This window comes from Neopelma chrysocephalum, unplaced genomic scaffold (genome assembly GCF_003984885.1).
Source record: "Neopelma chrysocephalum unplaced genomic scaffold, ASM398488v2 Primary Assembly neopelma1_125, whole genome shotgun sequence".
Classification (NCBI taxonomy): Eukaryota; Metazoa; Chordata; class Aves; order Passeriformes; family Pipridae; genus Neopelma; species Neopelma chrysocephalum.
Genome location: NW_020897787.1, coordinates 1897829 through 1916102, shown reverse-complemented (window position 1 = coordinate 1916102; position 18274 = coordinate 1897829). Strand labels below are relative to the sequence as shown.

Genomic DNA, 18274 nt, shown 5'->3' with positions numbered 1-18274 from the left:
TTTAAGAAGTTGAACATAACTGTTGGGAGTTACTACCTGTTCTCTTCTGTTAATATTTACTGATGCTATTTACTGATTGCATTTCAGTAGCAGCTTCTGAAATGTCTGTTCCCCTGATTGTTCTGGATGTGGGTTTGGCTTCTCTTTTACTTACGTGTCTGATTAGTTGAGTTCTTTTCATCTCCAAAGCTCTTTGGGAGCTGCTAAAACTTGAGTGTGACTTTTGCATACAGATACAGCTGTACCTGCTGAGCAGCTGCAGTGAGCTGGATAACACCTATCCTGGAAAACAAGTGCCATTAGAGGGATCCCACCCTGTGTCCTGGAAATGTAGCTGATTTCACTGACACTGCTCCTGACAGTGACCCAAGTGCAATTACCTTTGTGACTTCTAGTGGGGATAGTCAGGGGTGCCAGACTGTCACAAGTTCTACACTTCTGCTCAAGAGAGATGGGAGTCCTCTGTTTCTAGAGCTCCAAGGCTCCTGTTTCTCTGTGGAGCCCTGAGGTTGGTGCTGGACAGTGCAGTTACCCAGGCTCAGCATCCTCACTGAGAGGTGTCTGTCACTATGCAGGTAATGCCTTTTTAGGAACAATTAGGCATGTTATCAGACACAACATCCTCCTAAAATATTTTTGTCTCTCTGTCTCTTGTTTTTCTCGAGAGTTTTCTCTTGTGGAGAATTTTCCCGTGGTGTGTTTCAGTTCAGTGGCCTTGCTGCATTCCTCAAGCTGATCTGTACCAGGTTGCTGCCTGAGTTTCATGCCCATGTGGTAATGGCTGTGTTTTTTAATTACTCATCTTGGTGAAGCCATGACAGATAATTCACATAAAATGAGAAAAAAACTCCTTGACTGTTCAGGGATGTAAAAGCCAGTCTTAGAAAATTAAGTAATTTATGTAATTGGGACTTTGTGGGGAACAAGGTGTTACTGCATCCTCGTTAACAAGCACCATGCTTAAGAGCTGCATTATGGGGAAACAAGAGTAGCCACAAGTACAGAGAGGAGAGAGAATGAGAGGAGAGAATGGTTGAGATACTTCAAAAGGAGAACAGTCCACCAACTTGAACAAGTTTCACCAGGAATGAGAAAGCTGGGACAGCTTCGGGAGGGGAAAGCTCTTGTCAAAGTGTGTAAATACTGGATAGGAGGGTGTGAGGAAGAGGGAGCAGCCTCTCTTCAGTGGGGCCCAGGGATGGGATGGGAGGACATGGCTGAAAACTGAAATGCCATTTAAACAACGGAAAATGGTTTTAATTGCAAGGATGACTGAGCACTGAACAGGCCACCCAGAGGTTTCCTCCAGCCTCAGGGGATTCCAAACCTGCCTGGACATGGTTCCTGGCAAAGCTGTGGTGGGTGACCCCGCTGGAACAGGAGGGTTGGATGGATGGTCTCCAGAGGGCTCTTTCCCGGGCTCACATTGCTGTGGATCTGGAGCTTTGCTGTGTCTCTGGTTGAGCAGAATGTCTGTGTTAGTCACGCACACCTTTTGTGTGAGTGTCACCTGCCCCGGGCTGCATTTCTTCCGTGTGACCCATTTCCTGGGCCTTTGTTTGGCTGCATCTTCACTGTGGGGCTTCCTTGTGCTGTCATAGCAAGGGGTTTTCCTGGGAATGCACTGCTCTGGATTTGTGTCAATGAGTAGTGTATGATGTGAACCTGAGGCACGAGTCACCAGAAACTGCAGGTTAGGGATAGATCTGGGAACCATTTTATCTGCTTTTGTATTACAGCCCAACTGCTAAAGATTTGCTGGGAATAGCACAAGCAGAAAAAAAAATCAGATTATTTGCTGTTGGAATTAGCAACCTGAAGAGATGAGTCAGTTTAAGAACCTACTTAAAACTCTCTTTCCCTGGTCATGTTCTTTTCAATATTTAAATTATTTAGCATTGTACCAAGTCATGCTTGGTTGAACATTTCTGTCTGTATTTAACTGTTGTTTTAACACCTTTCCCCCACCCCTGCCCTGAGATGTTTTTGAAAACCCAAGCCTTGGAGTGGAGTGACTGTACTGCAGAGCTCACAGTTGAACAGTCTGAAGAGTGCAGTGAGAGCTGCAGTTGAGATGAGTGATTCCTGAACTGTGTGCAGGTGGACTCCAATATTCACCAGCTCCATAATGGCCACTGCAAGCAGCTCCAGACATATGGAACTGATGTTTTCATTAGGTTTTACATCTTTTTAATATCTAGCACAAAGTTAAAATAAAATTCTACTCAGAATAAGTAATTTTGGGTTAGCTGCTTTTCCTTCTGATTGTGGTATTTGAAAACAAATCCTTTATTTTGAAGAAAAGTAACGTTGCTCTGGCTCGATACATCTTTTCAAGTCTGAAACAAGCAGAATGATAACTGTTAACTATCAGTACAGTGAAAACAAAAGAAAAGGAAAGACAAATATGGTAAAGAATTATTTCTAGAATATATCTCTTTCTGCTCCTTTCCCCACATCAAGCTTTTGGTGTAATCATTTTAAAAGAGAGACAGTAATAATTTTTGATTAGGCTTCATGTCACCTAATGTTCTTGAAGTTAAGTGTGGTTAGTTGCTGTAATTAAAGAGCTGGTTTGTGTGTCAGATGTTTTCACAAACAAAAACTATTTGGCAACCAATCAATCTCAGCCCTTTCATATCACTCCTATAAAACAGGGCATGTCCTGGTGAAAGAATCCAGTTCTTTATTTCTGAATTCCTGCCTACCTAAATATGCATCTAACACATACCTTTAAAATTATGAAAAAGTACTTCCAGTTCAGGCATTCTTATTTGAACACAAACAGAACCCTTCCTCGGATGGACTGCTACAGGATGAGTAAATTGAATTTACCATTGATGTATATTTACTATTTACACTTGAAAGTTAAACTTTTCATTTTTCAAAATTAGAAAGCAAAGCAAGATCAAGTGATTTACCCCAGAACAGACTGTCTAGTTTTGTCTGAAGTAGGATTTTAACTCTGAATTCCTGATCACAAATGTAATGCATCAGCTCCTCCTCTGGCTGGAAGCATCATCCTTTGGGCTGGTTGTCTGCAGCACAGGGGCCTTGTCCTCTCATTTCTTCAGACGAGCCTGGCAGGGTTGGTTCCAGGAGGAGACACTGAAATCACCCCAAGTGTGGTTCCTCAGGTGAAGCACTCTGAGTGCACCATTAGCCACCATTCCTGCCTTGCAGCCTTTCCTCAGTGTCTGCCAAGAGCTCAGCAGCTCCCACGGGGCTGAGCCCCTGCAGGGCCCACTCCTGGTTTGGTTACTGGTGTCTGTGTTTGCTGCAGGAGACACAACTGTTCGATGTGAGCAACTGGATATGCTTCAAGATTGGCTGTCTGAATTCAGAAAATCTACCTCCTCCTCCAGCACAGCCAATCCAGAGGAGCTGGTGGCTTTTGATGTCATCTGTGGAGATCTCAACTTTGACAACTGCTCCTCTGGTAAGACAAGGTTTGCCTTTTCCTGGTGTCTGTTCAGAAAGGAACAGGAATGTTCTTGATCCCTGTGGACTACAGCAGTATATTAAGACTGGCTTTTGCAAGGAAAAACTTAATTGCTACAAACACTTCTAAAATAGCTTTAAGTGTGAGTTACTCTCCTTGGCTCATCCCATGAGCTCTGTGGAGTTATTAAGCATGATGGGTTTGAAGGCACAAAGAGCAATGATTTGTGACTTATGTAGCAGTAATGAGGACAGATACAGTGGTTTAGCTTTACTTGAATTAGGTAGACACTTATTGTCCTACAGTTTTAATTACTAATGAGAGACATGTACGTTATGGGACATTCATGCAGTTAAAAATAGTTTCATAGTGCATGTACACAGACATAGGAGTAATGCTGAGAGAGAACTCAACATTGCTGAATCAGTCTTGGAAAAAAAGTAACTGATGCTATGTAGTTTCAGGTTTTTTTATTTTAAGAAACTTTAAATCTGTTATTTTCTTTAATTGGATGCTGAGAGTACTTGAAAAAGAACTCCACAAAACCATAATTAATGGGTGGTGAGTTCACAGAAATGGAAACCTTTTCCAAACATCAATATTATGCTCTGTTAACAGTTCAGTTGCATTGTGTCTGTGCATCCCAGAGCTCTGTGCTGGTTTGGAGCTGGGGCTGAAGGGGCTCTTGTGTCACTGAAGTGCTGCCCCAGAGAGAGCCCAGGGCAGGGGCAGGAGGGGTCAGTGCACAGCTCAGCATTCCAAGGGGGATTCAGCAATTTAGAGCAGGGGCTGTGGATGACCAGGTGCATTTGGGGAACAGCATCCAGTGTGAATTCTGTGGTCTTTATGAGAAGCCTCAGGTAACTTAGGCAGAGAGCAACAACTGTACCAGAAACAATTTTAAGAAACAAAAAGCAAGCATTGTCTATCTAAAAACCCCCACTATTGCCTCTGATCTCATTACTTGCATCAGACACTTGAAATGGAGGATTTTAGCAAAGTTGTAGAAACATTTAATTGGGTAGAAAAGACCATCAGCCAAACCCCCAGCCCTTCTGTCACTCACTTCCAATTCATATGGACAAGAAGTAAATCAGTCCCAACTGTGAGACCCAAAGTAAACTCAGAATGGTCTGAGAAGGTGCTGGCAAGTGCTCTGAGTGGGACAAGAATCCCTCCTGCACGTGGAGGGGATCAGGAAGTGCAGAGGCTCCAGGAAGCTGCAGTTGGACAAACACACCTTAGGAGAAAGTCCAGTGGCAGCAGTGGCAGAGAAGTGCTGAGGGAATGAGAGAAGGAAGGAAGGGATGAGTGCCAGCCCCTGAGCTGCCCAGGCAGGGCAGGGAGTTCTGAGGGGATGCAGGAGGAAGGAAGGGATGAGTGCCAGCCCCTGAGGTGCCCAGGCTGCTGCCCAGCCTGGCCCAGGGGCAGCAGCAGCAGTGCTGGCAGAGGCAGCAGGAGCTGCAGGACACAAACTGAAGCCTGCTGGGCTCTGGCCCTTTCACTCACAATCCTTGGGAGGGATGGAGTGGCCTGGAGGCAAAGGTGTCCATCAGGAACATAAATAACAAATGGGAGAGTGCCCAGGCAGCTCCCAGATCCAAAGGGGATGGGGAGAGAGGGGAGCCAAGCTGGGAGGCAGAACATATGCTCAGGACTCTCCACCTGAGGAGTTCTGGCTCCCTCCCCAGGGTCTTGCATAAGAAGCAGAGTAGAACTGGTGCAATCCTGAGCTGTCGTTTTAAATAAAAGGTAAAACCGACTATTTGCTTTTGCAAATAATAGTTGTAAGCATTGCAGCTACTGCTAAAGAGGGTTGAAAAGCAAGTTAGAAGAACTTATTTTATTTTTGCTATCTCTGACACTTACTTACATTGCCCTCCCCTTTAAAATGCACTCAGCCTGGAAACTGGCATTAAGCTGGCTATTTAATTTTTTACTTTTAGATTGCTTTCTTTCCTTATGTGCTAAGCAAGATTAATGCAGTGTTTCAAAGTTCTCTCCTCCATTTTTACATTACTCATTGTTTTAGGGACATTTCTAGCATTATAGGTTAATTGAACATTTTAGGTTTTTGTAAAGCAATAATCAGCTTCCTGTAATTCTCTTTATGATTTTCTGTGTCCTTTCCCACTCCACAGACTGATACAGCAGCTAATTAATGTCTCAGTGAATACCAAGCTTCTATTCTTAGTTGTATTGACAGTACAGTTTTCGAAGATATTCAGATCCATGAGTGACCTTATGCTTATGACAAATTTTCTGCAACTCAGTTTTCCCCTCCAGCTTTACAGAACATTATGGCAAATTCATACAGAGAATTCACACTTAGTGGAAATGTTATTAGACAGTTACTTACTGTCATGTTGCTTTGGACTGAATTGTTTTTAAACCTTTTAGCATAAGATAAAAAGCTTTCCAATCAGATGGGTAAAGTTTTGTGTCACCAGCTGTGACTTATCATGGTCCCAGTTGCAAATTAATCATTTTTAATCTATCTTGGTTTTCAGGGAAATTCTGTTGACAAGGGAAAACTTGGACAAACAAAAAATTGTAAAGATTTCATCTTTTACTTTTCCATAAACATTAAACAAGCCAATTGGCTGTTCAGACAGAAAAAGCAATTCTCTGCATTGTCTACCTGGCAAACTTTGGGGAGGATCAGTCCTCCAATCCTCTGCCACAACTCCAGGATTCCCTGACAAATCAGTTTTTCAGTCTCCCTGCAGTTGTGAGGATGTTCTCCAGATTGAGAGTGAGCTGGAAAGGTGTAATGGCACAGCTGAGCTGGTGTGGGTGCAGCAGCTACAGCACAGTCAGCTGTGTGAATGACTGAATAAGGAAAGGCAAATGATTGCCACTGGGAGCCAGCCCAGTTGTCCACTGGTGACCCATCCCAACAGGAGTTGGGTACCAGTGCAGGCAATGCCATGGCAGTGGGAGGAGATGCACTGGAAAACTTCCACTGCAATTTAGAGCTAAAAACTATCAGAAAGGCCTTTCCTAGAAAAGCCTTGGTAGCAAAGCACTGTTATTAGCAAGCATTTGTTGGGATTTCTGGCCAAGGCGAGCTCCTGCTGAGCAGTAAAGCTGCTCTGGACTGACTCAAACCAAACCTGAGTATTTATGGAGGAGAAAGGGGGCCTTGCTGAGCCTGTGGTGCAGAACACACAGCTGGGCACGGGTGATGGACCTTTCCTGAGGGTTGTTCTTTCCCTGCAGATGACAAGCTGGAGCAGCAGCACTCTCTGTTTACACACTACAAAGACCCCTGTCGGGTGGGACCTGGGGAGGACAAGCCCTGGGCCATCGGTAAGAGCTCTGCAGCCCTGGGGTGGGGACACTCCTGTCTGTCTGTCTGTCTGTCTGTCACACACAGCTCAGGCAGCAGCAGATCAGCTCACTGGCAGTAAGAGTTTGGTGGAGAACAAAGATTTGTAACATATATTTTATAAACCTTGACATACGTTGTTGAATTATAATTAAGACCCAAAGGTCTCAAACTGCAGTCCACATTCTAGAGCTCACATCTCAAGGTACCTGAATTCCTCCCCCCACCTATCCTGCTTCTAAAAAAATCTCCAGATTACCTGGGGGGGAGGAAGCCAAATTATTGTTTCTGTACTGTGTGCCTGCAGTGAGAGCCTGCAGCTTCTGATCAGAATGTTCCATTTGGTGTTCCATAAATACTGTCAGTGAGGATGTAACAAAGCAAATCAACACCACTACAAACTTGTAGGGTTTGTATTATAAAAGATTTCACGGAACTCCAAGGTATTAATTCCTGGTGCAACTCAGTTGAAAAGTTTTAGATCAGGAATTAATAGTGTCTCTAGAGCAGCAATAATAACTATGAAGATACTAAAGATAAGTGGAATTGTTTAAAAGTGGGGCTTTACTCTGTGGTAACAGAAAAACAAATCAGAGACAGCAGAGCTGAGAAAGTGGAAGGGTGGAGACATTTTGCAGGGTGGCAGGGAGGTGTGGGGAGAGGAGTGAACAGGACATGCTCCAGTCAGAGCAGTTCCTCTCTCCCACCCAGATCCTGCCTTGCACAGCTGTGCCTGGGGGAGCCTCCCCAGCACAGCACAGGGGGAATGCTGGGCACTCACATCTCCCTTTGTGTTCACAGGCACCTTGTTGGATCCTGAAGGATTATATGATGAAGAAGTGTGCACCCCAGACAACCTACAGAAGTAAGCATTTCCTAATCTTTCCACATGTTTGAGACAGTTGTGTAAAAAGGGGGTTCATCACTTGCTATTCAACATTTCACAAATCGAGGGGTGGTTTATGGACCAGAAGACAAAACAAAGTTTAACTCAAGGGTGTTTGGGGAAGAGGAAAAAAGGGAGAGTGGCTGTGTCTCCAGGTCAATGGGGTTGGCTGCAGTGGATGAAGAGCTGAGAGCAGCTGCAGTGTCTGTGTCTCCAGAGCTGCTCCTGCCTGGACAGGCCCACAGGACAGGGAACTCCAAGCACTGCCACAAAGGGTGGGTGGACAGCTTGGCTGAAAGTCTTTCTGCAGGCACAGTTCTGTGCTCACAGCACTGTGAAGGGCAGCAGCAAAAGCAAGTGTAGTTCTCCTCAGACAAAAAGCCCATGAAGTTTAAAACCCCATCCCCAACCCAACTGCTGCTCACAGTCCCCATGGTAGAGACCCTGCAGAATTCCATACACCTGAACCCCCCAGCTCACAAATAGAGGAATCAAACAGCACATCAGACAGAACCAGGAATGTGGCTTAATATCCTTCAGTGATCAATAGTGCAGCATTACTCTTAAGGAGTGTTTGATATTGAAAAACAGGTGTCTTTGGATTGAGCTAGTGGAGTTATGAAAAATACAAAAAATCCTTCACTTGCCAAAGTCTTAGGATAAATTCCTTGAATACCTGTACTGTTTGTTAAACAATATTCCAGTGGAGAGAAATTAATAAGCTTTGTAAATTTTAGAGCAGCACTTAATGAACATGGCAATCCTTTTTGCACCTTCTCTACCTTGAAGGGGAGTTTACTGGACTAAATACATTATCATCATGACTAACTATAAAGGATGTTCTAGCTGTTTGTTACCAAAATAATACTACAGAGGGAAAGTTATTTGAATTAGCAAGTCTGTGCTGATGTTTCTGTTGACACACGTAATGGCATTTTAACTTACCTCTGTGTGGAATAGATGGACACTTGGTTGAATGGGTTAGGTGAGGTCACCCCCTGAAGTTTTCTTTGTATCAGTTTGAACAAAGAAACAGAATTCTAGACATCAGGTCTGGGCTTAGTTTATGTCCAAAATAAAGATTTGCTACAGCAAGTCCCAGTTGGCACATTTGAGAACTTGCAAAATTTCCAAACAGTTCTACTCTTATGTTGAAAACATAAATTTGGTACATGTGAAAGGGATTTCTAGAATGCAAAAATAAGGTGATTTGGCCCTACAATCAAGTTTGCAAATGCAAATCTCTATGTGGGTGTAACATTCCATTTTATGGTTCCAAGAGCAGACTTGGAGCTCTTTAAAAAAAAAAACCCAAACCAACACAACCTAAAAAAACCCCAAAACGAAAGAAACAAACCCAAACAAACCCTGTACTTCCGAGAGGCCTTTTCAGACCATGTGTCACTAAATTACTTTTGGGGTATTGTACTTTATTCCCTGAAGAGTTACTTGTGTTCAGCAATTAAGTTCCACCAACAAACATGACTGATTGGATAGGGAGCCATCAAATGATCCATAAGGATTTAAGAATGTTACTTCTGCTACCCCTGTGTATGTGCAGCACCTCAGGATGTGAGAACTGGAAAATATTCTGGAGCCTTGGGAACAGAACACACGTAAGAGTTTTCCCTGCTAAGTGTGGCTTTCGGTTTTCTGCAATGTGTTATAATTCTTTTGCACTGATGAAAAAAACCCTCTGTGAGACCATAATTTCCACTGGCTTTTCCTGCAGCTCTGCAGGGAACAGGGATCTGCAGGGGTACATTATGTGCTCTGTGTTAGAGCAGCCATGGTTTCCAGGGGAGGGTGAGGAGCCCTCCTGACTCTGCAGGGGCTGCAAACAGGACACCTGCCAGGAAATTCAGGGAAATGTAAAGCAATTAATGGAATCTGAGCTTTAAAGACATTTAAATGGTAAATAGCACAGTAGCTGTGGGGCACTGTCTAGTTAAGAAATATTGTTCATATACACAGCAAACCAGGGTACTGCCTAAAATTGTCCAGTCTCAAATTTTTCAATAATGAACCTTAATCAAGCTTTACAGAGATTTAGATTGGCAGTGCAAGCTATCCAGAGAATTATTTCTTCATCAGCACTCTTCTCTACTTTATAAATAAAATTAAGTAGTTCACATTACTAAAACAATTAGGCCATAAAAGCAGCAGAACAACTCGTTCTTAAATCTCTCTTTCATGTTAAGGGCAGCACACGTAAAACATCAGACTGGAACAACATACTTGGTACAAATAATGAGCAAGTCATTGATAATTATAGAACAATTAATTAGATAGATGTAACAATCTGGGCCCTGCCACAGTGCTGGAAACCACACAAGCTTCTGCTGAGAAAGGCTTCATGAAATGCTCACAAATAATCCCATCTCACAAAGGTGATTGTCATCTTCAGGCCCGTTTTCATCTCTGAACCCTGAACAGAGGCCTATGAACACAGCACAGCACAGCTAAGAAACAAGATTCAGGTTTAGTTGAGCAACTCAGTCATAATTAATTCTGTTCACTCAATTAGTGTTGAACTGTTGCACAGCAGAGCCAGATGTCCACACTTGTGTCTCCTTCCTGGAGGGACCAACAGCAAACTCCTGTGCAGGGGCAGGACCAGCTTTAGACAGCAGCAGATGCTGCACATTTACAGTTTGTTTCCTTCATGTGTTTGAAATGAACATTTCTCTTCTGTGAGCAGTTGTGCAGGTTAAGTGAATACCCAGCATTCACAGACTTTAAAAAAGACATAATTGAAGCTAAAAAAAAAATCATCTATTAAATTAATGCAAATAAGATTTTTTTGCAGTAGTACTGCAGTGCTAATCAGCAGTTTCTTCTACTTTGTTACTTAATTATCTTTGCTAAATATAAATATAATTTTTGAAAGAGGTCAGTCCCATCAAAGAACTTGCTTCCTTGAGCCTAGAAGAACAATCTGAGGAAGTGAACCATTTGCAATAGCTCTTTGTAGAATCATCTTGCAAATAGGGTGCAGAGAGTAAGCTAATTTCTTGTGAGTTATTATTAAAACCAAGTAACACATGAAAGAAAGTTTACTTGCAGAAACTGATTACAGTAAACTCTAAGAACCTTCAATACCTCACTAAGTCCAAAGGAGGTCAAGCAAAGTTGTGATTAAATAACTGTATGATCAGAATGTTGTCTGTTACCTTCTGAAGGCACATTAAGTGCTTCTCCTATGTATCAATTGACCCAAACTTACAGATTATAACACTACTGAGAGCCAATCACCTGCAGCCAGTGCCCCTCTGCCACCACTCAGGTCCTTCCAGAGACCAGATTTGCCAAAGAAGCCATTTGAATCTCACCCATTAAAACATATCATGACAGTCTGGTGTTTGTCCCTTGTTATTCCTTCATCCTGTAGTCTCACATTCATGCATTAAAAAATTCCTAAACCCAACCCTATAAAACCCATCCGAGTCAAGTCTCAAAAACTGGGTGATCAAAAATATCTTATTTTTCTCCAAGGTGAAATTAAAGGCTTTGTACCTGCCAGGACCCAAGTTCATGGCTCAGTGTTTCTCCTGCGACAGTTGATGATGTTGCTTAATGGCGTAATCAACTCTTACCAGGGAAACCACAGAACCCTGAGCTCAGGTTTTGGCAGGTGAGTAAAGGAAAGTGGTTTTTGAGGAGGTGGTTTGTTTGTGTTCTAAGCCAGAAAGCAAAACCACAGCCCAGCCTGTCCCTGTGCAGCACAGCTGTGCCACACAGCCCTGGCTGTGCCTGGGGTCACCTCTGCACACCCTGACACGGGCATCCCAGTGTCTGTCACCCTCAGTGCTCTTGGGGACAGCTTTGAAATAGAACACAAGGTAAGCCAAGAGTCTTTTGAAATCCAACACAACAGCAAACCCCAGGATTAACTATAAAAATGGAGCGACAGGGCCTTTGTGCACTTTCTGATCCACAGTCAGGTTCAAAGTTGGGATAACTTCAAAGTTAGATCAAGTTGCTTGGGGCCTTAATAGTCTTCTCTATAAAACCTACTGTTGAGGTTTAAGCACTCAAACTAAAAATTTTAATTGGAGAGCTGCATCTTATTTGCCTGAAGACTGGTCTTTAGAAAACCAGTTCTCAGTTTTCAGTGCTTCAGTGTGTGGTCTTGGGCCAGGTCATCTCCTTCCAAGGTGGGGGCAGTTCTAACACACCTGTTGAGTGAGTCCATCCCTGGGGAGGAATTTGGAGTCAATAGGCTGTCATTTCTAGGGAAGTAAGGGCTTGGGGTCCAAGACACAGTAATCTGATGCTGAATCTTGCTCAAAACCAACTACCACATGCCCAGAGGTGCTCCTGAAAACCCTTTCTCATCCATCCCCTGTCTGTAAAGCTGGTGGTCATCTCAGAAGGAGTTGCTCTGATCAGAAGGGAGAGGTTTGTATCTAAGTGCTCAGGTCTGTACGAAAATAATCCAGGAAACAGTTTCTTCCTCTGGCAGTTTCAGCCCCACTGGAGATCAGTGAGGGGCCTGGGCTGCCCCACCCTGCTCATGGCAGGCAGGCAATGCCTGCTCCTGGCTCCACCAGCACAGCACCAGGGATGCCAAGCCTGCCACGAGGCTCTGAGAGCAGCAGGCAGGACAGCCTCATACTGGAAAACATTTGGAAGAAGATGTGCTTTACAAGTTTAACAGTCCTTCTGAACTGGGATTACCCTTACTGGGGATTTGGAGAGAATCCAGGGTAATGCACAGGTGGACAGAATGAGCAAACCATTTAAAGTGCTTGTTTTTGGTTTTTTTAATGAAATAGGGTGCTGGAAAGTGAAGAAGGAAGAAAAGGATACTTAGTCTATCCCACCAGCAAGAACCACAGTTCCAGTCAAAAAGGGAGGAAGGCATCACTGAAGGGAAATGGAAGGAGGATTGACTATATGCTGTACACAGAGGAAGGTCTCTACCTGGAGTGGAAAGTGGTGAGTTTGTGACTTGTCAAAAAGAGCTGTAACTCACACAGCAAACTTGTCTGAATGGCACTGTGGCCTGTTCTGCTTGGATTCAAATCATACTCCAAGGAGGACCTGCTGCTTTGCTCTTTTCCACTTTTGCATGCAAGTACTGAGTTTGGAAACCTACTACAAAGGTAAGCTGAGCTCAAGGATTCAGGCAACAATACTGGTAGATGTGCTGCTCTTCCAAACTCACCAACCAACCAACCAACCAACCTCATTTTCACTCCTTACACTTCTGCCAGACTTGAGTGTTTTGCCAGATGCTTTTCCTGTGCCTGCAGTCTGAATATTTTTTAATCTTTTCAAGGGTCTGGATGTTCTTTTGTGCCTGTGAAAACCCCCCCAAGCTCCCACTCTGGGATGCACAGGCAGCAGCTGCCACGAGCTGCCCAGAAGGAGAACTTGCAGGGTGCAGTCTGCTTCCTAGAGTAGGACCTTGCCAGGATTGTAGAGAATTCCATGATGGAAATGAGAAGCTCATTCACACCTCTTTAGCACTGCAGCTGCTGTAGAAGAGCAGGCAGCAGAGCAGTTCAGCACAGCTGAGTGCAGGATCCCTCGGTCTGTGCTCTCTCTGCACGTGCTCTGTGAGAGCAGCTTGGCAGGGAAATTCTTGTAAGGCTTCCTGTTTCAGAGGCACAAATGCCCATGGCACACCTCTATGGTAAATCCATCGTACAAACATGAAATGATGCCAGAACAATGGCTGGAATGCAGAGACAGAAGGAGCAGGACTCCTGATTGCATTACATTCCCACCCAAGCTGAACACCTCAATCCAAGGAAGGCAGGTTTCCTTTTTAGCTGCATGCCCTGCCCAGGATGGTAGAGCCAACCCCTCCTCCCAGCTGAGGGCCTCCCTGCATGCTGGGATAAATCTGCCAGAACAACAAGCTGTTACTGTAAATGGCAAGAAAAGGTTTCATCCTGCCCAGTTCAGCTGGGTCCCCTGTCAGTGGTTCACCTCAGCAGCTGCCCCACACGGGCTGTCTGTATGGCACAGTTTATCCTGAGCCCAGCCAAGCCAGACTGCTCCCACACCTCTGCCAATACTCTGAGGTAGTTCAAAGCCTGAGTCCTGGTGTGTGCTGGAACAGACAGGTTTTTCAATTCCTTTTCTTACTTTTGTTTTCCTTTGCAGGAAGTGGAAGAGTTCAGCTTCATTACCCAGTTAGCAGGCTTGACAGACCACCTCCCGGTAGCAATGCGACTCATGGTGTCTACAGGAGAAGATGATCCTTAAAACTGACCAGCTTGGAGAATCAGAAGAGGGAAACATTAATGATATTTTAAAAATATCAGAGGAGAAGAGCGAACTATCCTGGTGCCACGTTAGGAAAGGTGACCAGACCTGACCTGGGCTACTCCCAGAATGTACCAACAATGTGGATTTAAAAAGGGAAGAAATGGAAGGGGTTGTGGCCAAAAGCCACTGTCACAAGTTGCTCAGGCAACAGGGCAGGCCTGTACTACAACACTGTCACTGTGGACCGAACGGAACCAAGATGGAAGTCCTAATTCCTTCTGAACCAGTGCCATTCTTACTCAAACATGTTTTTATACTAATATATAGCACAATTTAGTTTGTAATTAGTCTGTGAGTTAGTGCTGCTCGATGGTTTTGCATCATTTCTTTGTCTGAGAAGCTGAAGCTTTGTCTCTCCTGCGCTCGCAGCAGCCGCATGGCCCGCCCTGCATGAGCTCCACACACAGCCCTGAGGGCTCCAAACACCCACAGCCAGAGCCATTCTGGGACTGCAAACCCTTCTGGCACTACAGATAGACCAAACAACAGCTCTCTTCAATTTGCAGACCAATATCTTCCTGTCTGAGTTATGGACACACAAAAGATTTGGAATTAAGACTTTAAGAACACAGTTCTACCCTTATTCCAGCTGTGTTCCCACTGAAATTATGAAGTGTTTTGTCTGAATGATGACTCCAGAATCAGGCCTTCAGCTTTCTAAATGCAACTTACTCCCTTAAGAAGAAACATAGTTTCCCTGTAATGTCTTTTCTTTCTTTCCATGTGTGGGACAGTTCTGAATTATGATATGGGATATGTATGTTACAGTAGAGTGAATAGATTCCTGTAGTACCATTGGTAACACCAGAGCCAACATTCTGCCTTAGCTAGAAAGGGGAAGTGGGAAATGGATTGTAAAATGCATGCTAGATATAGAGTAAACATAAACATAAGTGACATTTGGGGAGAAAGAAGTGTAGAGCAGTGTATGATTGGTAAGGCAGAATAACCTGACAGTTCTCTAAAGGAATCAGTGCACTGACAGGGGAAGTGTAGCACAGCCAGCTCGAGCAGAGCTGGGACTCTGGGCCTTAGGGAACTGCTTCCCAGGAGCAGAGGCTGTTCTGTGTCTGAGACACGACTCTCCATTGGTTGTGCATCACAGACTGCAAGAGGGGTCTTGCCATCTGACCTACATGTTCTTTCCACTACAGCTCCTCCAGTGTGGGGCTCCCCTCTGCCATCTGCCCATGGCCTGACCGACCCAGCCTCTGTAACCTCTACAAAAAGAATGAAAAACTGAGAATCAGGTCCATAATGAGACTTGGCATTTTTGGGGAGGATTTAATTTCAGAGGGTTTGTGTTTTGAGAGAACAAGGAAACCCCCTGTGTTCTAACCATTACTTAGTTTGTTCTGCCTATGTCGTGTTAAATTTTAGTGCTATTTCCTCTTACATTACAGATTCCCTGTGTTAAGAAGAGTTAATCCAATATTTGACTTACTCCATTAAGTAACCTGTTTTAGTTATGCTGACCACAAACTCCTGAAGATGCTCTTGTTTTGGTTTAGTTTACACCTGCTAGGAATCAGCTTGAGCTAAATCTGAATAGATTTAAATTAGAAATCTCAGTCTGCACAGTCTCTGATACTGGCTTAGTTAGCTATGGTAAACAACAGAGCTTTTACTTAAATCAGCCTGATTTTGCAAATAGAGAAACTCTTAATAGTCATGAGAGTGCAGGACTAACAGTATTGGCTAATTCCAAGTAGGCAGTAGGGCCACTGCTCCCACTCTCCTGGTCTTGACACATTTTATGCCTCATTTTCCAGTCCCAGGGTCCCTTGAGCAGAGGCTGCCTCTTAAAAGTGTGCTGTGCCAAACCAGGGGTGATCTGCAAGTAACCCATGGGGGACTCAGAAATGGAACCAGACTCAGTTCCCCTTTTTGATAAAATTAGGAATTCAAGTTTACAGCATCAGAGACTTGAGTGTACTACCCCTGTGCACCACCAGTCCCCCACTTTGTATGTCTGTCTTTATACAGAGGGTGCACAGATGTGCAATGTGTTTTTCTGGTTTCTTATTGCTCCACCCAGTTCGGAAAAACTTGTACCCAAACCAATGCTTTTTAATCCTATTTTCTACCTTACTTGTATTTTATTAACCTTTTTTAAAAAATCCAAACAGTATCGTAGCAATGTGTGTGCTGTCCAGCAGCTATTTCTCAGTAGTAAAACTAACTACACTATTTTTAATAGTTTTCCTAACAATGTAAATTACAATTTGATATCAACTTCACCAAGTATCAGTTGCAGGAGCTGAATTTGACACTGTGTTGGATATAAACATGAAACTACTGCCAAACAACGTTACATTATTTACAGTAAAACTAACATGGTCTAAATTACCTTAAAAGTCGTTCTGTGGCTTTGTGCTGACTAAAAATGAGACACTTTTGTCAACTTCTTGAGATATATTGAGAAATGTTTTTTTCAAATTGGAAGTAAAGTGTTTTAGATTTTGATGTTTCCTGGTTTCTCAGTGCTCAAGAACAGCCTAGTTGTAAATGTTCTCTTACACAATACACACACAATTAACCAGTCTCAATAGTTCTTTCTAATTCACTCTTAGGGAATGGAACTTTGCCAGAGTGATGCTGGAGGTGCAGCACTGTGGTACCACTGGACAGATGCTCCTTGGTTTTTCAGGGTCTCCTGTGCCTTTCCATGTTTGCAGGGGTCAGGGAGTGTCTGTCCAGGGGAGCTGGAATGAACAGGCTTTCCCTTCCAGGGAGGACCTCCAGGACAAAAATGAGTTTTGTCTCCACCACTGCACCCACCCCAGTTCCCTCAGACCCCCAGAGTCCCTCCCCAGTGCCTGTACAGGACATCAGTCACCACCAGCCTCAGGCAGATACTGTGTCACAGAATATTTGCACTGAAGAGAACAACAAAGGGAGGGCAGGGCTGGGTGTGAGAACATGCCAGGAGATCAAACCCTGGAGAGTTTGTTTATATGTCAATTCTCTTTACTTATGGATAGCATGACCCAATTTATTAGTAGAATGTTATTTATAAGAATTGGACTTAAGCTTCCTGTCCTATGCTTACCCACTTTGTGCTGGGATTTCAGGCATCTTCTAGAAGTGGGTGATAACGCTGTTCTTGGTTTAGTGATGCACCAGGGACACTGCAGAGCAAGTGTCATCTTTTTATAAAAAGTATAGAACATCTCCTGTTTCTCATGTTCAATTTGCATTTTACAACATCACTTCTAGAATAAGTGAACAAAAGACACAAATGAGGACAGTCAAAAAGTAAGCACTTCAGAAGTGTTCAGGGTGTCAGGTCCTGACCAAGTCATAACTTTAGGTCACTCCAGAACACTCCCTAGAGAACGTGGCCTCTCAGGCACATCCAGCTCCAGTCAGTCCATGGATCCACTGGCTCCACTCCAGCTCAGCCACTGAGCACCAGGGTGGGAACACCCAGCTTTGTGCTGTGGGCAAAGGCCTTTAACCAATTCCAGTGGTGCCCAGGGGGTTTGTTCCAGCCCAGGGGGTCTGTCCCAGCCCAGCCTGGGTGCTGGTCAGAGCTGTCCAAGCCCCCAGCCCCCCTGCCCCAGCCTGGCTCCCAGGCTCTGCCCTGCTGGCTGGAGAATGAGTTCACCTGCCCTGTGCCAGTATTGTGACACAGTTTTATCCCAGGAGCACTCCCAGTCAGGCTGGCCAGACCCTCAGTCCTGCTTGTTGGGTAAGACAGTGAGGTTTAGGGAACATACAATTCCACTGAAGATCCTTCTTTCCCAAGGCCTCTGTCTGGTCTGTGCCCGGTTTGGTGTCTGAGCTGCTGTGGGTCCCAGAGCAGCACAGCAGGGTCAGCACATATCATCAGCTCACAAATGAAGTGGTTTGGCCTCCTCCTGGCACTACAGGATGAGAAGAGAAATACAATTCAAGCACTTTGAAAAGCTCCCAATTTTATCATTCATTATGAGGGTCAAATTGTTACTGAAGGTCTCACTTTTCCATGCCATCTTATTTTCAATATAATCTCGATGCTTTTAAAGACTTGTAATATTGCTAAGGTTTAGAAATCCTATAATAAGAATAACCTTTTTTATTTCAATGATTTTTTGGTATTGTATCCTTCTGGAACCTAATGTTTTTATATGGTAAGCACACACCTTCCAACATTTTGTTAAAAATGTACGAAAAAAAAGAAAAATTTAAATATTTTCATTGGTTTCTTTATCTGCAAGAAAACCACAATCGCAGACCTGATAAAAACAAGGTATTTTAAACAATATGGAGGGGTTTTTGTCTTCTATTGGTGCTGAAAGGAATAACTGGTTGATGCAAACAAGGTAATAAAATTTCAAGGCTCAAATGA

General features: G+C 43.9%; 1 protein-coding gene across 7 annotated transcripts in view; it reads left to right on the top strand.

Annotated features, from left to right (window-relative positions):
- The window catches only part of SMPD3 (sphingomyelin phosphodiesterase 3), an 88478-nt gene extending 70204 nt beyond the window's left edge, over positions 1 to 18274 (top strand). For all 7 annotated transcript variants that reach the window (XM_027698200.1, XM_027698206.1, XM_027698201.1 and 4 more), the window contains 5 exons: positions 3284 to 3439; positions 6665 to 6754; positions 7575 to 7638; positions 12438 to 12600; positions 13777 to 18274. In XM_027698200.1, coding sequence (XP_027554001.1) covers positions 3284 to 3439; positions 6665 to 6754; positions 7575 to 7638; positions 12438 to 12600; positions 13777 to 13878 — 575 coding nt within the window. In that variant the 3' untranslated portion in view covers positions 13879 to 18274. The remainder of the gene's footprint in view (positions 1 to 3283; positions 3440 to 6664; positions 6755 to 7574; positions 7639 to 12437; positions 12601 to 13776) is intronic.